A 21,870-nucleotide genomic window follows, 5' to 3' on the forward strand; every position below is an offset into this window, starting at 1 on the left:
CACGCGCACACACACAGACACACACACACACACACACACACACACACACCTCTTTTATCTCTATGCAGTAAGAGCACTCCAGGTCCCGCAGGCTTCTCTCCACCAGGTTGGACAGGTATTTGTTAATGGACTCGTGGCTGATGTCTTCTAGGCTGTAATAACTAAACAACACAGGACAAAAGAGTGTGATTGCAAAACACAACAATGACTTTATGTAAAAATACAGAAGAAAGCCTGTTTAAAAAAAAAGACGAAGAAGAAACTTTCATGCAATCGTACAGTACAATCTAGTGGAATTCAATCTCTGCATTTAACCCATCCTAAGCATTAGGAGCAGTGGACAGCCACATACAGCGTCCCAGGAGCAACTTAGGATTCAGTGTCTCACTCAAGGACACTTTGACATGTGGTCAGAGGAGGCCGGGATCAAACCACCAATCTTGTGGTTGAGGGCCGCCCCACTCTACCTCTGAACCACAGCCATCCTGTGTATTTATTCTGTAACTCCTGTTGGCACGCACACTACAAAGTATCCTGGTTAAGTGTTTTGCATGTACATATCATATACTGGTTTTAAAAACTTGGATAAGTGTTTTAGGTGGAGTAATACCACCAATTAAACGGCAACTTTTTTCGTGGAGAATGTATTCATTTCAATCTCATTGAAATTTGTGCAAATCCTTCACATGGAGCAAACGATTAGTGCATTTTGACACATGAATTTGCAGGGTTAGCCAATTAAAAACTTTCTTGACATTTCAATAGTTTGGGGGGAATGGAGTCCAAAACACAGGGAGCTATCATAGTGTATTTTAGCATGTCTTGAACCATCTATAACCCCGGCATTACAAAATAAACAGTGTTATGTTCCTCTCCGGGAACCATCACCTTATCGTGGTGGAGAGGTTTGTGTGTCCCTATGAACCTGAGGGCTGTGTTGTCTGGAGCTTTGTGCTCCTGGTAGGGTCTCCCATGGCAAAGTGGTCTCAGGTGAGGGGCCAGACAAAGAATGGTTCAAAAACCCTATGAGTGAACGAGGAAGAGATAGAGTGACCCTGCCCGGAGGAAGGATACTCACAAGCCCCCAGCTGAGCACCGCTACGTTGGAGTTTACCCCGGTGGACGAGAGGGTCGCCTCCCTACGCCTGCGGGTTGTGGGGGGGAAAACTCTGACTGTTGTTTGTGCATATGCACCAAACAAGAGTTTGGAGTATTCGGCCTTCTCGGAGACCTTGAATGGAGTCCTGTATGGGGCTCCAGTGGGGGACTCCATAGTTCTGCTGGGGGACTTCAACGCGCACGTGAGCAATGATGGAGATACATGGAGAGGCGTGATTGGGAGGAACGGCCTCCCTGATCTAAACCAGAGTGGTTGTCTGTTGTTGGACTTCTGTGCTAGTCATGGACTGTCTATAACAAACACAACAACATAGGGATGCTCATACGTGTACCTGGTGCCAGAGCACCCTAGGCCGAAGGTCAATGATCGATTTTATAATCGTTTCATATGATCTGAGGCCATATGTTTTGGACACAGTGCAGGTAAATTGGGAACGTCTGGAGGAGGCCTCTGTCCGACAGACTTTCAACTCACACCTCCGGCGGAGCTGTTCGTGCATCTCTGTGGAGGCTGGGGGCATTGAACCTGAGTGGACAATGTTCAAAGTTTCCATTGCTGAAGCTGCGGCGGAGAGCTGTGGTCTTAGGGTCTTAGGTGCTTCAACGGGCGGTAACCCACGAACACCGTGGTGGACACCGGTGATCAGCGAAGCCGTCTGACTGAAGGAGGAGTCTTTCCGGGATATGTCATCCCAGAGGACTCCGGAGGCAGTTTCAAGGTACCGAAGGGCCTGAAGGGCTGCAGCCTCTGCCGTGAAAGAGGCAAAGCAGCGGGTGTGGGAGAAGTTCGGAGAAGACATGGAGAAGGACTTTCGGTCGGCACCAAGGTGCTTCTGGAAAACCATTCGCCACCTCAGGAGGGGGAAGCGGAGAACTATCCAAGCTGTGTACAATAAGGATGGGACGCTGTTGACCTCAACTGAGGAGGTAATAGGGCGGTGGAAGGAGCACTTTGAGGAACTCCTAAATCCAGCTAATACGCCCTCTATGGTAGAAGCAGAGCTGGAGGATGATGGGGGATTGTCGTCAATTTCCCTGGTGAAAGTCGTTGAGGTAGTTAAACAACTCCACAGTGGCAAAGCCCAGGGATTGATGAGATCCGTCCAGAAACGTTAAAGCTCTGGGTGTGGAGGGGTTGTCTTGGTTGACATGCCTCTTCAACATTGCGTGGAAGGGTGTGTGCCAATTACAGGGGTATCACACTTCTCAGCCTCCCTGGTAAAGTCTACTCGAAGGTGCTGGAAAGGAGGGTTTGGCCGATAGTCGAACCTCGGGTTGAAGAGGAACAATGCGGTTTCTGTCCTGGTCGTGGAACAACGGATCAGATCTTCACTCTCGCAAGGATCCTGGAGGGAGCCAAAGCGAGAGCTGTGTCCGGGTTCTTGGCAGTAAGTTGGACTTGTTTCAGGTGAGGGTTGGCCTCCGCCAGGGCTGCGCTTTGTCACCAATCCTGTTTGTAGTATTTATGGACAGGATATCGAGGCGTAGTCGGGGTGGGGAGGGGTTGCAGTTTGGTGGGCTGGGGATTTCATCGCTGCTTTTTCAGATGATGTGGTCCTGATGGCATCATCGGCCTGTGACCTTCAGCACTCACTGGATCGGTTTGCAGCCGAGTGTGAAGTGGCTGGGATGAGGATCAGCACCTCTACATCTGAGGCCATGGTTCTCAGCAGGAAACCGATGGAGTGCCTTCTCCAGGTAGGGAATGAGTCCTTACCCCAAGTGAAGGAGTTTAAATACCTTGGGGTCTTGTTCACGAGTGAGGGGACAATGGAGCGGGAGATTGGTCGGAGAATTGGCACAGCGGGTGCGGCATTACATTGAATTTATCGCACCATTGTGATGAAAAGAGAGCTTAGCCAGAAGGTAAAGCTCTCAATCTACTAGGTCAGTTTTCGTTCCTACCCTCACCTATGGTCATGAAGGCTGGGTCATGACCGAAAGAACAAGATCCAGGGTACAAGTGGCCGAAATGGGTTTCCTCAGGAGGGTGGCTGGCGTCTCCCTTAGAGATAGGGTGAGAAGCACAGTCATCCGTGAGGAGCTCGGAGTAGAGCCGCTGCTCCTTCGCGTCGAAAGGAGCCAGTTGAGGTGGTTCGGGCATCTGGTAAGGATGCCCCCTGGGCGCCTCTCTAGGGAGGTGTTCCAGGCACGTTCAGCTGGGAGGAGGCCTCGGGGAAGACCCAGGACTAGGTGGAGGGATTATATCTCCAACCTGGCCTGGGAACACCTCGGGATCTCCCAGTCGGAGCTAGTTAATGTGGCTCGGGAAAGGTAAGTTTGGGGTTCCCTGCTGGAGCTGCTCCCCCGTGACCCGATACCGGATAAGCGGACAAAGATGGATGGATTGTTATGATGATTTACACACTGACCTGAAAGCGACAGTCTCAACTACATGAACTACTACTCGAACGATCAACCAAAACTAGGTCTGCCCTTTGCTGCTGAAGTAACTCTGCCAATGCAGAAATGACAGAATTGCTGATGTGAAGTAGACAAAGACATGCATAAATCACTGCAGACTACCTGGATATTGTTAGAAACATGTACACATGAATATGAACAACCAGGTTTCCATGTAACATCATATCCCAGATATGATAAATTACAGGATAAGACCCAAAACCAAGATGAGAGATTGACTGAGGTTTTCTCTCCTCAATTATATTAACACTGATGATGGAACCTCATTAGGCCCTAATGGAAAACCCAGAAAACAATGTAAAATGGCTTGTCACTACTGTATCGACACGGCGTTGCTGGTTAGAATCTTGTACAGACTGTTGTTTTGTGAAGAAAAGCCACAGCTGAAAGAAACATTGCCAGCCCTTGCCAGTAAATGATTCCCAGGTTAGACTGTTATTACCTGAAATAAGACAACCAGTGACCGGCCAAAATGGGTTCCATGCTCACTGCTGCGCACTGCTAAGTAAGAGTTACCACATGAGGCTCGGCAAAAATGTAATCAAAGACATTCTTTATTAGCTCCCAATGCCAATAATTGTGCATGTCAAATAAAAATAATGGAAGAAACCAAGCACGGTTTCAATAAAGGTGGTAGAAACGGATTGCCAAAGTTCCTAAAGATGTGTTTACAAGGGTGAAAAAACCTGTGTAAATCTGTAATGTAAGTCAAGTAAAATTAGTCTTGGTTAAGTTGGAGAACTGCTTACAGAACATTACTGGTGGTTATGGGTGCTATTTGAGTGCCATCTGGTTGTTGTCTAGTGTCAGTGGATGAAGCTAATAAGCGGTCCTTTGTAAATTGCTGTGTAAGTTGCAATGCATTATTGGTGTGAGGCCTTCCTTTTGTTTGTTTCAGATGCAAGCTAAGATGAAATACATATGCAAGTCTTTAAACGGCATCTGTTGTTACCAATTATTCTGACTTTGGAAACACTTGTACAGATGTGGGGTTTGGAGAATGGAAGGCTGCTAGCATTACTATAATGTGTGATAAGTATGCAGGAGGTACATTCAAATACTTTCAACAATTAAAATAATAAGATGTTGATAATCTTGTTAAAGTATATAAGAATGGTTTATTTTCTTATTTGCGATTTTTTTTCTGCCAGATATTGCGATTACCATTGGATTTGCGATTTTTCTTAGCTACATATTGCACCTTCTACAATCATGTTAAATAAAGTAATTAAAGATCCACTGAAAATAGGACATTTCTGGTCTGTGATATGTAACATTATTCCAGCATTTGTCTTATGAAAAAACAGTAAATATAATAATGAAAAGAGGAATAAAATTAAATCAAATGTTACACCAAACATTCAACTAAATGATTCATATTTCATTAATCGCAGTCTTCACGATTAGCTAATCTTTCAAATCGCGATTTCAATTTGAAAACAATTCACAACCCTAATAGGCTCGGTCTTGTTTTGTTTTTTGGCTGCATGGAAGAATGGGTATGTAAAAAACTATAAATGTTGAAGTACATGCACTTGCTGGGATAGCAGTTTATGTTCAATAATTGGTGTACTTCATTTGATCCAAAGTATATTCTGCTTCCATGACAAATAATGACAACGCTGATGAAATTGGTTATTACCCTGAGAGGCAGGGGGATCAACCACCTACGGCCATGAACAGAAAAAGTTGATATCCAACAAAGAACTGTTGCCAAAACTGTTGAGTTTTAAGTTGAAGCAAAAAGTAAAAAAAAAAGATGACTAGAAATAAGTCATTTAAAAGCTGGAGGGGGAATACTAGATTAAGGTAATTTCACAGTTGTCTGCATAATACATACAAACTTCTAACAAAATTACCCACTTCTCATATTACATTAAAACAAATGATACCTTCATGATTATCTTACAAAATAATTTACTCTGCAGTTGGAAAGAGGAAGGAGTAATCACAGCCTCACTTACGGGCCAGAAGCAGCAGTTGAGATGGCTGATGGTCAAATTTAATGTGTGTTTAATGTTAAGTATTTCTTTTATTCCCATCGCTCCACATGTTAACAGCATGCAGTTCTAAGCGTTGAATGTGTTTATTACTGAACATATTTTACACTGGTGGCAGCGCCTGTCTGATTAAGTCATGGCCATTAGCATCATCACCATTAGGCTCCTGATGGCACAGGGAGTCAGCCTGCAGACGTTTACGACACCCATGGGACCCTGTGTCTGTGTGTATTTGTGTGTGTGTTGTAGGAATCAAAGCCAGAAAGCAGTAGTGACAGATTAGCTGTTAAGATATAAAACACAGCTGCATGGAGATAATGGCGTCAGGGGCTCTGCACATTCAGAGGCAAAATTTAAGACATGAAGCTGAGTTTAAGACTGCCGATCTGTTAGAGCATGGCATAAAGAGCAAAATATGTTTGTCATACTAGAACCAAATCCAGTTTCGATGTAATGGAAGAAGTGGGTCTAACATAGTGTCAACTGTCAAGTGCAAGTAATGTAATACAAAGAACACTGTCAGTCCAGTGTACATCTTATGATGTGAAAGTTGCTCCACTAATGTATAGTATTATTTTTTTCCTTTGCTGTAAGTTTAATTTTAATGTCAACTATTAAAGAAGCGGTCCTATCCACTAATACAGTTGGAACAACTTGGAGGAGAACCCAGACAAACCCAGAACAAGCTGGAGGGAAAATGTATCCCATCTGACTAGCATTGGTTTGGGATAACCGAGGTGGAGGAAGTAGCTAAGGAGATAAGAGTCTACTTTGTTAGCTTCAAAATTCAAAATCCTTTTTCAATCCCACAACAGGGAAATTCACACCGTTTCAGCAGCAAGGGATAGGGGAAAAAGTACAACACACTCTAAATATAAACAAACAATGAATACATATGAGGAAAGAGAAGAAATAGTAAAATATGTTTACAGTATTGCACAGCTTGTTACTATTACGACCTGCACACTAAATAAGCAACAGAAAATGTATGGATGGGAATTAAATAAAAATTTAAGAGCCTGCAGATACTCTGATTATGTTCAGTATTTAGACTGAAATGTCACAAATTATTAAATAAAATTGTAGAACTATTATGGATATCACATGATTATACAGTACTAATTGTAATACTATGACTAGTAATAATACAACCACTAATAATCTTTGTAATAGTGGTAGTTACAGTAGTATTCATATCCTGGGTCTCAGTAGTGTTCGTGAGTTTCAAACTATTTTTGAGGCTTTTTGCTATTTCAGCTTATGGCGAGAGACAGTACCGTTTGGAGAGATACAGAAGAGGAATGATATCAAATATTATGATTTATTTACATGGTCCATACCAGCCAAAAGATGACCATGAATGCTGTCTGAGGCTTTCCACCAATCCGAGGCCCGCTGCGTCGAGGAGTAAACCTCTACATATGGGCGCCCACACTACCAACTGAGCTATCGCGCCAGACATTGAATATTGACCTTAAATCCCAGCTTGAATCCAAAATGATGAGCATCAGGATTGACAGACCTGTATTGGTACAATCCTACTGCTAGGCCTGAGCCAGGGACTGAATGGTAAATGTGGGATGACAGCCGTGCAAATACCAACAGGCTGGAATGTTCTGGAATGGTCTCTGTCTACACAGCAGATGTTTGACAGAAGAACATGGCACTCCTCGAACCATGTTGTGGGAGTAGGCCAAGAATGTGCGCATGTGCGTTTGCTTTGGTTTTGAACTGCATGATTTGAAGCAGTTGGTTATGATATGTGGTGTGAACAGGTTTTTCCTAACCTGGGGTTCATCACCAGCCGCCTGAAGAAGTACGTCCAGGTGATGTAGTCCATTGCATCCTGTTTGGACGAGATGGTTCCTGCAGCAATCTCAGCATTCAGATGGTCGGACAGCACAGTGAGGAGGCTGGGGATACAACACACAATCACATCCACCACTGAGTATGTACATTGCATATGGACTCATTTCTAGTAGAGTCAGTCAGGCTTTTAGTCTTGTGAGACTGTGTATACATTTAAAACGCACGCACGCACATGAAGAAGACATATTTGACCCTTCTCACATTTTTCTGCGACACAAACATTTTTAGGTAAGTTTTCTCAAGAACTAGCAAATTCTGGTTCTGAAATGAAATCTGTCACAAGGTTACAGGCAATTTTGTGGAAAAGGAAATCAGTTATGTTATGGTAGAAATTTAGTATCTTCAAACTCACCATTGTCATCCCATATTTCTTCATTCAATTTGAATTATATTACTCAAATGTAGTCATTTTATTCATTTTGTTACTCTAGTACTGCATCATTTAACACATGTCTCACACATCTCTGAGCCAGCGCAGCTTCCTGTTACTGCACTGTTGTGCTTCTGTACCGTTATTTCTTATTACACTGACAATGTCAGGTCAACCATATGTTATGCTGCGACAGTTGCAACCATTAAAAACAACCTGCCTCCCACTTTGTTGTGGTCCAGCCCACTCTTAGTATCACCATCAGGTATGATGCCTATCAGGCACATCTCACCAACTACTGATGCTGTTTGGTCATCTGTGAATGATATTGGGACATAGTCCCCATCCTGTGATACTTATGGCTCTTAAGTGTGCTACAACTGGCTTTGCAAATTTTGCACTCAACCCATTCAGCCTTTTAATTTGTATGTATATATTTGTTCTTCTGTATTTATTGTTTATTAGGCACCTTTCCCCAAGGCAAATTCCACATAAGTGTACTTGTGGCAATAAAACCTTTTCTGATTCAGATTCACTTTAAGGTCGAGCCATTTTTCTTCACTTCTGCCACAGCTTTTATTATGGGTAACAGTGTGACAGTGGATACTATCTTGTTCATACAGGAACTATAGATGCACAGATTTAGAACTTGTTCTATGTACAGCCCCTGGTCTTTGACATACCAGACAGTGATGAGAGGAATCTTAATAACCAAGACAGCAGACGTGCGACTGTTACCTGGACTCAACAGGGAAAGGCTCATAGAGGAACTTCTTGTAGAAATCCTTTTTGATGTCATGAACGAGGATAACCGCTTTGCCCTGGTCATCAAACTGAGGCCGACCTGCTCGCCCCATCATCTGCAGAACATCTACACATACAGCACAGACATTACAGTAGACTGCTTTCCATCCCATGTTCCACTATTCTTTAAATAAGCTGCAATGAAAAAAAGATTCTTTGTAGTCACTTTGTTGTCTATTCCAGGACTTACTTTAGAATTTCCCAAAGCTTAAAGCTTTAGTGTGTAACTTTTTGATATTAATTAACGTCCGTTAAATTCAAGCCATCGCCAAATGAGTTGCTACAAAGCTAATTAAGAGTATCAGCTCCACACAACTCTCTCTGTATTTCTCAGTATGGATATGTTCAGAAGATTGTGTCGTCCGGCGACTTTCCCGCGCAGAAACTCAAGTGAAGATAATGACCTCTTCTGAAGAGTCCATCGTGTTTTTTTAATCCTCCGTGTCCTCCTTGGCTACTAGCAACTGTGTGGAGGAGGGGTGGGGGTGGTGAGCGATCACGGAAGGCTGTATCATGTGGACGCGCCAACAGTTTTGTTGTCATTACTCAGAATTCCTCAAGGGGGGCCACAGAAACTCCGCACTATAGCTTTAATCGCAACTGTTTGAAATTGAGACTATTACCCTCAGTGTGTTCCTAAGGTATAGATAAATGTGATTCATCAAATGGTGTAAAATAATGTAAATGTAATGTCGAAGTTACATACAGTGGTCGTGATGGCAAACATAGGAATTACCCCTTAAAGTTTGGTTTAGGGATAATTCATTACACTAGTGGAGTTCATGTTTGGAGCGCGTGCCTGTTCAAAAAGGGCCGACGGCTTGGTTCCCAGTATTTTTTTTCTAACTATGAGTTGCGGCTCTGCTGGGGCTCATCTAGAGATTCGGCGTGTCCCCATTTTTTTCGTCTAGCCTTCACACATCCAGGTAGCGATGTGGCACGGGCAGGGGAAGGAGGGAGGGAGCCCTGTTCAGCTTGCTGGAGAAGCCGCCACAGTGCGTAGCGATGTGCCCCGGCCCCAGGCGAGAGGAGGAGGGAGCCGGGCTCAGCCTGAAACAGAGAAATGTACACAACCGCCGGCAACAAAACAACATGCTGGAGAGCCCAAGAACTCACGCTCGCGTTCATCTAACGTCTGTCTATGTACGATTGTATTTGCATGTAGGGTAGACAGCAATCGGGGTAAGGTAAAAGGCGGATGACCACTTTTTGGCATATGACACCGGTAGCCGGTGAACCGCAATCAATGAGCCTTCACGTTTTAGGGATGTAGCAACTCCCTGCCTCCGCTGCTGTACTGCCCATGTGTGGGGACACATGCACAGAGATATCCCAAGTTACAGATAGATTGCTTCCTCTACACAATTATAATGTAAACATGTCTTCTGTTATGGTAAATTAAAACAAACTGCACACTATGGGCCAATTAGAAAATACCTATTGGACAGGACTGTACCTGTAATGGGGTAGTCCACGTAGCGCCTGGATTTGCCATCATAGTATTCAGTTCCCTTAACGACCACCAGGTGAGCAGGGAAGTTCACGCCCCACGCCAGAGTACTGGTGGCAATCAAAACCTGAGAAAAGACATGATAGCTTACTGGACTCATACAATATAAGAGGGAACTTGACACAAGTTAAATAAATGAAAAATATACAAGAAATGAAATGCATACAGAGTGAAAATAAGTTTAAAAGAAATATAGTATGAGTAGGGCTGGGTATCGTGACTGTGACTTTGATACCGGTTCCTGAATTTTTTCAATGCCAATTTTACAAAACAAATAGAAATTACAACATTACACATTCTGGCACACATATTTCTATTTATTTTTCAGCTCCTACTACGTGAGTCCGTCACTGTGCGTAAGTATGAGTAGTGTTGAGGAAAACATGGGAATGTACTGTATATGCAGTCTACCTATCGCATGCATAATAGTTCAATCATCATTCAATCATTCCCTAGCTTTAAACTGACAACCAGCATAGCACTGATCATTTCTGCAATAAAATGTCATCAATCACATTGCACAACACTCGTATCAAGGCTAACTAATGTTGTTTAGGGGTATGTCAAGCAGTCAGTTGTAGTGTTTAAGTAGTGTACATTAGGAGGTCGTACCTGGATCTTACAGTTGACAAACAGCTCCTCCACAGTCTTTCTGTCTCTCTCATGCAGGCCTGCGTGATGCATGCCGATCCCAAAGGCCAGCGTTAGCTTCAGGTTGGAATCTCTTACTGTGGCGATGATAGACTCTATCTATAGACAAACCAGAGCACAGACAATGACGGATCAGGACAGACACAAATCCAAATCCAAACTGACCGAGAGGTGCCATATACAATGACGCAGCTGAAGGCTGACCTGCCAAATCACAACACTCCGAACTATACCAAGTCTGTGAAGACTGTCCCTAGTTTCATGGCGATATGCACTGACAGAAAGATGCAAAGTCGGAGAGTAAAAGTCGGAAAAAGGGTGATGTTACTTAAAGGAATAGCTTTCCATTTTGAGAAACATGTTTCTTTCTTGCCGAGAGTAAGATTGATACCACTTTTATGGCACTGTACTGTAAAAATGAAGCTAAGGCCAGCTTAGCTTAGCCTAAAGACTGGAAAGCAGAGTGTCTGACCTTACTCTGTGGTTGAAATTCATAGTTGTATGAGTTGAAAATACATTGGAGAAAACACAAAAGGTAAGAGCAGGGATTTATAAGCTTGGACCGATGACTGTTGAAAGGTATGTAAGCCTACCTAACCGATAAGACTGACTTCTGTCCGTCATTGTTTCCAAAGGTCTTAGTTTGTGCCCGTCCAGACTACAAAGCAACTCCAGAGTTTCCAAACAAAATGGGGGCGGCAGTGTTTTCAAACATCTCTGTTTTAGGCGCTTGGAAACACCGGAGTGGTGTGGACGCGAGGCGTAAATGTAGCAAAAGATTTTCTTTTAAAAAAACGTAGCAGTGTAGATGTAGCCTCAGTCACTCAGTGACAGACTTTTGCGTTTATAGGGCTGGACCCACATTGCTGCGGTCTAGCCAAAAAGTGTAACCAGTGCGTTGCCAGAGTAAACAGAGACAGCGCCAGTGGAGCAGAGCTGCAGGAGTAAACAGACATGCTTGGCTTCTGTTCTGTTATTTGTGTCTTTGTTCTATCATACACACAAAATCTGTATTGTAAATTTGTATTTTTTCACAAGCGTTCAGCTCAGCAGCTCACAGAGGAACGAATGAGAGACTCAATACTAAACAAAATATACACCCCCCTCCCTTCCAAAATTGGATGTGTCTAAATCAAATATTCAAACTACTTTGTGCAATGCATCTTTCACATATTCCAACTAAGTAACTGAAAAATACAATGTGAGGTAATAAGTAAGAGAATGGAAGGGAAAAGTGAAAATCCATCCCTGAGAGAAGAGAGCCGGGGGTTTTCGGGCAGCAGTAGAGGAAGAAAGAGCTGTCAGGGCAGAGAGGGGATATGAGGCAGTGGGTGACCCCCGGTGAGAGTTAAGCAGCCATCGGCAGAAGCCTGTCAGTCAAACAGCAGGGAGCTGAGCTGCTACACGGGCCAGCGCAGAGAAGCAGCAGGCAGCAGCATATGTCAGCAGAACACACACAGAGGCTGGGGAAGCTGTGCACACACACATATAGAAACTGGGCCTATGTAATAAGACAGTACATATTTGCATTGAGATAGTGTATGTGCAGGGTTTAGAATAAAAAAATTCAGGACTTTGTATTCATATTTGAATCCATGTATTTTTAATGAATGTATTTTCTTTACGTATCGTAACATTTTAAACTTAAATATACCATTGAATTAATAATACTACTACGTGTATAGTAAAGTAAAGTAAGTATGTAGTGTCAGGAAGTGATTTTTCCTTAAGCCTGTTGCTCTTTCTCTGCCAAATTTTAGGAAATATTAGGAATACTTTCCTCTAGAAGATCATCCTGTATGGAGCTATACAACAATTCCTTGTCGCTGTCACACTGCTTGCTCATGGGAAGTTGGGTCTCTGCAAATTAGAGCGTATGGTCTAGACCTGCTCTATATGAAAAGTGTCTTGAGATAACTTCTGTAATGATTTGACACTATATAAATACAATTTACTTAAACTGAATTTAGACGAATTGAACCATAGTTATTCTGGGAAAATAGTCACCATCAACAACTATGTTGTTAGCTTCTAACGGCTGCTTATTTAAATGCACTTTCCGAAAGCCCTGAATAGATGCATTGTTCATTACACCCCATAACACAAAGTTGTCCTGACGCAACAGGAAAGTCCAATATTTTATGCGCCAAGTTGACATATTGGCTCGAGGATGGCACAAGATTTCATGGAGTGTCCAAAATAGAAAGAGTTCATCCATTGGTGAGCATGAACATGAGCTCAGTTTTCATGGCAAACTTTGGTACCAGTGGTAAACCTGCCTTCATGGTGGAGTTACAGGAAAAGTTACAGGGTTACCACAATCATTAGATATTATGAGATTGCCAGTCACTGACAAAAATGTTTGAGGTACAGATATAACCAACCAACCCACCAACCAACCCACCAACCACATTGCTATTCTTACGCCTTGTTCCAACACACACACACACACACACACACACACACACACAGAGAAATTAACCTACAGCTTCCACTGATTGGTTACTGTCTGAGTGACACACCAAAAATTACTTTTCTGCCCATTAGTTTTTAGCTTGCATACAGAATAGCTCATTGCTCTGTAGTGTATTTACACTGCAATATGTGTTTAAACTATAATATAACAAATTATATGGTGGTCCCATAGGTATGTGCTCTTGGTCCAAGTGTGGGTGGGTCCTATTTTGCAGACTCATTCTGAAGGAAACCAAGAAAGAGCCATTTGTTAGTGCTCCAACACGTCAGAGGTAAGGTTGTTTATCTTTTTTTGTTTCTCCGATACTGGTGCTAAAACGATACTTTTAAAACTGTGCCAGTGCTTAAACCGTGCCTGACCCAATACTTAAAAAAAAAAGAAGAGCACAAAACGACAGTTGGCAACATTAAAGAATGGCTTTTTTATTGCGAAGGCCATTTGTTCAAATTTAAATACGTTATTTAAAATGTAATAACAATAACTTATTTCACCAGTCAATTACTGTTAAAAAAACAAAATGAAGAACCACTAGATGGCAGAATGGTACTTTACACTAACGGTTTGAGTTTCTCAAGGTGCGCTTGAATGGCACACATAGCCATTTTGATGCTAACAAGCACTCACCCGCCGTTAGCATCCCATTGACTGCCATTCATTTTGACGTCACTTTGACAGCGAATAACTTTATATCTGAAGCGTTTAAAGACTTTTTTTGTCCATTGTTTATTTCTAAAGAAACACAACAATGTATAAAAGGCTCCATTACCTTGTATCTCACATTATGGCTCCGTAGCAGACGTTTTTATAAAAATATGCTAACGATTGTGTCATAACCACGCAACTTACTGTCGCATAGTAGAGGAATTACCGTATAGTACAGGAGAAGCTCACAGGCAGTTTCGACTTAGATTAGCTGTTTAAGTTTAATTACTAATGTTAACTACCATTTTAGTTAGCAATAATTAGCCTATGCCTATGTTATCTCCTTACATATACCTACGCTCTCTGTCTCTGCAAGAATGGGAATGATTGAGATTTATCTTGGCACAGCTACCAGAAGACTTACAACTTTTAGCCAGGTTGCTCACGTCACATCTACGTCTTCGAGCTCAGTTGGAGGCTGAGCAGTAACGCTCAGCGGTCAGTGAAAAAGTGCTTCTAATATCCTTCACTGGTCTCTGTCCAGAGCAACGGGATCTGTTGGTCCAGTTTATATACTGTCTATGATTAAGTACCATCTGTTTGTTCTACAACGGTCATGTGTTTTAAAGTGCAGCTAGGCTACTCTGTGTCTTTAGCTGCAAACTGTTGTATGTCCCGGTGTTTGAATCCTTTCTATTAAAATACAGCAACATGTTAGAACGTTTAGCATTCGGCATTTTGACCATGTTTAAGCCAGCTACTTGCTAATGGTAGGCTAACGTTACCTGCTAACAAGTGTAGTTTTAACTAGCTCCACGTGCAGTGATGCTTCTATTGTCTGTAACATCCATTTCATAGCACCAGAGAGCAGCGCAAGCATTTAAGTGGCAGCAAAATGAGGCACCGAAATCTGTGTTGTCATTGGGTACATTATGGCAAGGTTTCAATACCCAACCCTAAACAGATCACCTTAAAAGTTGAAAATAATCATGTTGAAACTTGCTCAACTCACTAGCGTCATACTGCCGGACGCCTTTTGAGCCCAAGTCTTGGCAGCCGGTGGCAGCATGTGAATTGAGGTTAAATTTACAATATCTGGCATGCTATCAATTCTCCAGTCTTTTGATTGTGTATGTCAGAACAGGAGATTACGCACTGCTGCTAACTGGGCAAATTAATGCAACAGTAAACAAGAATGAAAGTTAAATGTAAACTATAGTATACATTAAGTAACTAGGTTCAAATGGTGCTAAGTGTCTGACAGAGATGAGACTACAAATCCCCCCCTCGGTAATTACAATACAGTCCATGCTCTATCGGGCCTGGATATCCAAGTGTTGTAATAATATTAGCATACTTTTTCAAATGTTAACCCAGAGGAGTCATTTGCTCCCATCTTGAACTGATCCTAAGGTATGCACAGACAATATAATGGAGGATGACACAGGCTTTTCCGGCACAAGTTGGGTTGAATTCCATCTGTAATTACACTTAAACCCGCACTTACACAGAGAAATGGAGCATCAGCACAATTCAGCAAGAGCGGGGAGAGAGAGCAAAAGAAAAGGACATCTATGGAAATACACATTAGAAGTGGATAGAAGGAAATGCATAAGAATGACGGACACATCTGCTAATATTTGCACCAAGTGTTCTCTACACTCATGGCTCTAGCAAAGTCCCTGAATGTGATGTTGTTGCCCACAGAGCTTATAACCTGCCTACATGAGCTATATGTCAGTCCCTCCAGGAATTCGCAATTTCGCGATCACAACAATTCACACAAATTCAACCAATCTATGTGAATTTGGTGCGACCCAGCAACTTCCCTGCAAATACTGACCAATCACCGGAGCTTCCTGCGACTTCCACCACTGATCAAGCGTCAGTATTTGCGTTGACGCCAAATTCTTTTTTTTGTTTCTGGTATGAAGATGAGACGTGTGTGACTCCAACAGCTCACATTTACCAACAAATTGGTCAGCGAAAGATGGCGCAGAACAATCAAGACCGTCCTGCCAACTCGTACACATTCTTACGTCAAAGTACGCTGTTACGATTTTTCACTCTAAAGTCGCTAGAAACTGCTGCTGTTTCAATCCTGTCTGCTCTCTGCAGCGCACGGGGCTGCCGCTCAGTTCTCCCCGAGACTGAAACACGCACGCACACGTTCAATTGTTCATTCAATTGTAAATTATTATTTTGGGTCATAAATCTACAAGCTATTTTCATATTATACCAGCATTTGCAGCATCCTGAGCCTTTTTGGCCTAAGGTTACTTTTAACACTGAGCCCAGAGTAGTGTTATTTTCCCTGAAACAAGTTTCCTTTTATTATTATCTTTTTTTGGCAATTTTCACTGTGCAAACAAAAGTGAAAAAAAATACAGAAAAATAATTTTTTTTACAAAAGCTCCCGCAAAATAAGGCATTTTGGGCCGCAACTATCTGAAAAAAAGGTTGCAAAATCCTGGAGGGACTGATATGTAAGGACAAAGTCAGGCAATCAGTACTGACCCACATGATGCTTATGGTTTATCACGTTTTCAAATCCACTATCTTCTGTTTTACTTGTGTAACTACAGTGATTGTGTGTGATTCTCAAAACTTGGATGACCTACTCTCAATACTGTGCCTGGGGGCGACCTCTAGCTCACCCTGTAGAATGTGTGCCCCATGTATGCTGAGCCCTTGACAGCAGCCTTGCTGCATGTCCCCCCCCCATTCTCTCCCCTTTCCTGTCTTTAAGCTATCCTATTAATTAAAGGCCATTAAAGACAAAAAAAAAAAACTATCTTTAAAAAATAAAAAAATAAATACTGTGTCTGAGCATGTAGACACAGACAGAAGACTGAATCTGCTGCTTCTGCTCTGCTAACATGCTCACGCTAGGCCTCTTGTGTACGTGCAGTGTTAGCGTACAGTACCTCTCTCTCGTCTTGGTGCAGCCACTGTTTGGGGTTGTCCTCTGTGGCCAGGAAGGCAATGAGGTCCAGGGCGGTCAGTCGAGTTTGCCGTCGTGATGAGACAAAAATCAGCACTGGCTTGGCTGGGGAGTGGCTGCGTATCGCTGTAAAGATGTATATACAAGTTTCATATACCATGTATTGACTATTTATTACTGCTCCAGGAACTGTTTTAGAATTATTTTGGATGCTATGATTGCCAGTGTTTCAAACGGCCTTTTCTCGCAGCAGCACACGTGCAGACATTTAAAAGGTAAGGCTGGTGTTGTTGTTGGGTTTTTTTGTGGGCATTTTAGCCTTTAATAGACAATATAGCTGTAGACAGGAAAGGGGGGAGAGAGGGGGAAGACATGCAGCAAATGGCCACAGGTCGGATTTGAACCCTAAGCCGCTGCGTCGAGGACTGAGCCTCTGCACATGGGCGCCCGCTCCACTAAGTGAGCTCCCCAGGTGCCCGTGTTGTTTTATATATTTTTCTTTCTGGCAACAAATCCCATGAAAAGTTAGTCTGTCTTTCAATACTTTCTGACTGCCATACCTTGTCTGTGCTACTCAGCCCCAAGCCCAGTAGTTCCTTGGTTTAGTCAACAAAAGCTGAAGATGGATCACAATGTAGCATAGACTCAAATTCAGGAAACCTGATTATGTGGAATGTGAGGTTTACCACTGGATATCTTTGGATTCCTGGTCTTAAAAAAAGTGTCCTGCTTCATAATCTATCTGAAATACACACAAGGACTGCATTTTGTATTAATATTACGTTAGCGTAACACAAAAGATGAAATAGCTCTCAAAAAGATTGAATAGTTTTTGTACAGCACTGTAAAGTTGCAGCAGTAACTTTACCTACAGCCAGCTGCATGAAAGGCCACCAACAAATCAAATGGACATATTTATAATAAATGTGCACAAGACATGAGTAAATCATGTGTGTACATGTGGATGTGGAGCTGTACCTTGGAAGGTAGGCTTGTTCATGCTGGCCATGCGGGGGCAGTAGTGTTGCCCTGGGAAACCATGGATGTGAACTTCCAGCGGTACAGGGCGAACAGACGGACGGAAGTTAAACAAACCCACCTGTTAAACAGAGAAGAGGGGAGGGGGAGGGAAGAGAAGAAAAAAGAGAAGAGATTTAATGTGAGCAGGTGGCAACGTGAAGCCCCATCTGGCTGTAATGTAAACTGTCTGTCACCGTCACTGAGGCCCAGTGCTGTGTTGTGTTCAACCTTTGATGGGTCTGCTGTGTTTATTGTGTGATAAGGGGATATGTTGCAGTGTGTGAACAGAATTAAACGCAAAGTGTGTTAAAGGATGTTGTAAAGAGTATGGTGCATTACTTGGTGTGTATTGTGTTAAGGGCTGCTGCATGTCTACAGACATCTTTAAAGCCTGGCTAATGGATTGGGCGGCTATAAATCTAGCAGCTCACACCCAACAGCAGCCAGCCAGTCAGATATATGGATGGCAGACAGCCAAAGCGGGTTGCTAACACTGTCTCTCTACAGATCTGGCAGCAGAGCGAAACTCAAGCCACAGTATTTGGAAATGTGTCTGACCATTAGGGCTGAGTATCGAATTCAATACTTTTCAGGCACTGACCGATTTGGCTTCTTAGTGTCGAAAAATGCCTCGTCATTCAAAACCAAATTTCAATACCTCTCATCAGCGTCAGTGAGCCAATAAGCAGACAGCATACTTGTACCAAGATCTAATAATGCTGCTGATTGGCTGTCTAACGCTACATGTCAAAGAGACACGCAGGAAAAACTCTGCGTTACGCACAGAGACGGGGCTCAGTAGTAGGAGCTGAAAAATAAGTAAAAGATTTGTGCCGTGATGTTGTAATTTCTTATTGCTAAAATGGATTTTATAAAATTGGTATCGATAAAAAGTATCAGTTTCAGATAAAAAAAATGCTTTTCATCAGAGAAAACAATTGAGGAAAATAAACAAATCTTTAACACATTTTAAACATATTTGGACCTGGAAATAATCAAATTCATACTTATATTAACAGCGAATATAGCTTTAATCCTAAAATACGAGTCTATTTGCTAGTTTAAGACCGACGCAGTTGTCAATTTCTTGTCCAGCGCCCACATCGTTTAAATAGCAAATGCACATGTGCCCATCTGTGCGCCCATGGGCGTGCTGGTCTTACGGGGAGGTGTGTTCAGGTGAATTCTTGCCGTATTGCTATCTTGAGGAAGTGGGAAGTGACCGCGCCATTGACCAACAAAAACCTGGTCTAAAGTCAATAACGCAGCATATAATTGTTATTTTAACGGCTGCTTCACCTCGTGGAGTTTTGGTGGAATAGTGCTCGTGCCATATATGATATGCTCGCGTGCTTTCACTTCACGCACGAGCAGATCAGTTTCTACTCCTGAAAATCTCTCCTTCCTGCTGAGCAGATCCACCATCATAATTGCAATGCGCCAAGGTACAAACGCACCTGGCTTTTAGAGGGAATGGGAGATGACACTGTTGTGTTGTCAACTGGTTTATAGCATGTTACGCCCAAAACACACCTATGATTAATGAAGACACTAAGTACGACCCTTGTGAACCATGCGCCTGACCCTTTTTTCCGCCGTTAAACTAGCAAAAGTGGATTCGTACACTCCCTGAACGCATCTGCGCCAGGCGCTTCACGCCGCGCACTTAGATCGTTAAAATAGGGCCCAAAGAGTGTCGTTGGAACCAGACAGCAATACCTAGCATACACTGTTGAGAACAGACAATTTAAAAACAATGTAACAATAATCTGCTGATGATGATACATATTCTTTTGACAAACTCAGATGGAGGTGTGTAAACTATCAAATTGACCTTCAGTATAAAAACACATCAGTCAAATCATTTCACTAAGTCTTCTTTGTATCGTTTTGATGCTATTCTCTGCTTCAAGCTCATCCATCCGCATCACTGCAGTCATTCCTGATGATTAGAACGTCATGGCATCCAGACACAGATGATTATAGAGCTAAACTACCACATTAACTCGAGGCCAAAAGGATCTGTTTGCTATTATTTTATACATTCAATCAGATATGAAGAGGCAGGCAACAGATGAACCATGAAAATACAGAACGAGACAAAGACTGGGTTTTGTGGCTGGCTTCGCTGCAGCAGTGTTCTTGGTACACAAAGCCAATCTCAGTATTCCTCAAACACGGGAGCCTATGAACATGATCCCTGCAGCTAACGGAAGAACAAGGAGTCAGAAGGTAACAAGAATGTACTGACAACGTATTATTAAGCCTGGTACTACAAATAGTACTGCTTTATGTTTTTGGTGCCATGGGTATCTGACCTGTCCGATTCCCAGCCAGTCGGCGAGGTCTCGAGCATTGGCCAGAGCTGTGGACAGACCGACGACTCGGACACTCCTAGAAGTGTGAGAGGAGATGAAGTTGGTCCTGGACACAATGACCTCCAACACTGGACCTCTGTCCTCACCTGCAAACAGACACAATGGTACAGTCAAATCAGAATGTTTATGTAAAAAAAAGTTACATTTTAGTTTGGTATAGTCTGGCATTGCCAGACCTTCCTCCACAGCACTGTGGAAGAGGGTCTGGCTAGCATTCCGGGATGTGAGAAAAACGTGCTCTGGTTTATTGGCATTTCTTTAAACCAATCACAATCGTCTTAGCGCCAGACGGAGCAACGGTGCCTCTGCAAAACAGCCCCGGGAAGGAACTTGTTTTGGTGGAACATGTGTACGTTCAAAGGTTGTTTTAGTCGTGCTGTCTGGATTTACCCTGCAGATATCTGAGGAGCAGTTAACCACAGTCCTCAGAAATCCACCGGAGTTTAAAATTACAACACAAAGAAAGAGGAAAGTGTTGGACATCCGGCCGAAATGAGGGACATCCGGCGGAATTTCCGGCGGCACCTGAACAATCCTGGAAGTGAAACGTTGTCGATATACTATATTTCGTATAACTCAGGCGGCGCAGTGGTTAGCACTGTTGCCTCACGGCAAGAGGGTTCTGTAGAAAGAAAATGAATTACCTAACAGTTATGGGGCCCTATTTTAACGATATAAGCGCACGGCGTGAAGCGCCATGCGCCAGGCGCATGGTGCAAAAGGGTTGTACTTAGTGTCTTCATTAATCATAGGTGTGTTATGGGCGTAACATGCTATAAACCAATCAGTGGCATCTCCCATTCCCTTTAAAAGCCAGGCGTGTTTGTACCTTGGCACGTTGCTGTTATGACGGCGGATCTGCTCAGCAGGAAGGAGAGATTTTCAGGAGAAGAAACTGATCTGCTCGTGCGTGAAGTGAAAGCGCACACGCCAAAGGCACCTGACCAAGCGTCGCTTTTTGACGCGATGGGAGTGAGAATGTGTTGGACCTGTGGCCCTTTGCTCGAGTTATTCCCCCCGTCTCTCCCCTTTCATGTCTAAGCTGTCCTATCAAATAAACGCCTAAAAATGCCACACACAATCTTAAAAAGATGATAGACCCCCCCCCACCTCACTGCCAAAAGTCTATAGTTTTGACGGCCAATAATTTTATATCAAACTGAAGCCCTAATCTTGTTAAAAGCACCACTTTTGTGAATGTGTTAACTGGCACGTGACATGAAACAATCTAACGTCTAATGTATCAACAATCCACGCAACTAACTTTATGCACTCATAGCAAAATATGTGAGGCCAAGAACAGCAAAATAAAGTATTTGAGGGAAAAACTGCAAAAAAGGTAAAAAAAAACACAACAGATTAAAAAGAGAGCTCAGGTAGGATCGAGGTTGTGTGACCTACAAAATGTAACCAAATCTCACAGACTCTCACCCAGCAGGTGGATCTCATCGATGATGAGAATGGCTACTTTCTGAACGTAGCTTCTGTTCTGCCAGCTTCTGCTCACTCCGTCCCACTTCTCAGGTGTGGTGACGATGAGGTCCGCCTGTGCTATAGCTCTCATATCTGGAGTCACGTCACCCGTCAGTTCCACCACTCTACACACAGACAGGGACAAGGAAACGCCTTAGCCAGCTCCTTTCTGTCAATACTCCTACATTTA

General features: G+C 43.0%; 1 protein-coding gene across 1 annotated transcript in view; it reads right to left on the bottom strand.

The window, feature by feature from the left end:
- The window catches only part of ascc3 (activating signal cointegrator 1 complex subunit 3), a 187,191-nt gene that overhangs the window by 17,681 nt on the left and 147,640 nt on the right, over positions 1–21,870 (bottom strand). The window contains exons 27-35 of the mRNA XM_078253587.1: positions 21,639–21,805; positions 20,148–20,293; positions 17,788–17,908; positions 16,793–16,935; positions 10,709–10,846; positions 10,043–10,163; positions 8,521–8,653; positions 7,331–7,456; positions 50–161 (exon numbers count right to left, since the gene is read on the bottom strand). Coding sequence (XP_078109713.1) covers positions 50–161; positions 7,331–7,456; positions 8,521–8,653; positions 10,043–10,163; positions 10,709–10,846; positions 16,793–16,935; positions 17,788–17,908; positions 20,148–20,293; positions 21,639–21,805 — 1,207 coding nt within the window. The remainder of the gene's footprint in view (positions 1–49; positions 162–7,330; positions 7,457–8,520; positions 8,654–10,042; positions 10,164–10,708; positions 10,847–16,792; positions 16,936–17,787; positions 17,909–20,147; positions 20,294–21,638; positions 21,806–21,870) is intronic.

The sequence above is a fragment of the Sander vitreus genome, chromosome 6 (assembly GCF_031162955.1).
Source record: "Sander vitreus isolate 19-12246 chromosome 6, sanVit1, whole genome shotgun sequence".
NCBI classification, from domain to species: Eukaryota; Metazoa; Chordata; class Actinopteri; order Perciformes; family Percidae; genus Sander; species Sander vitreus.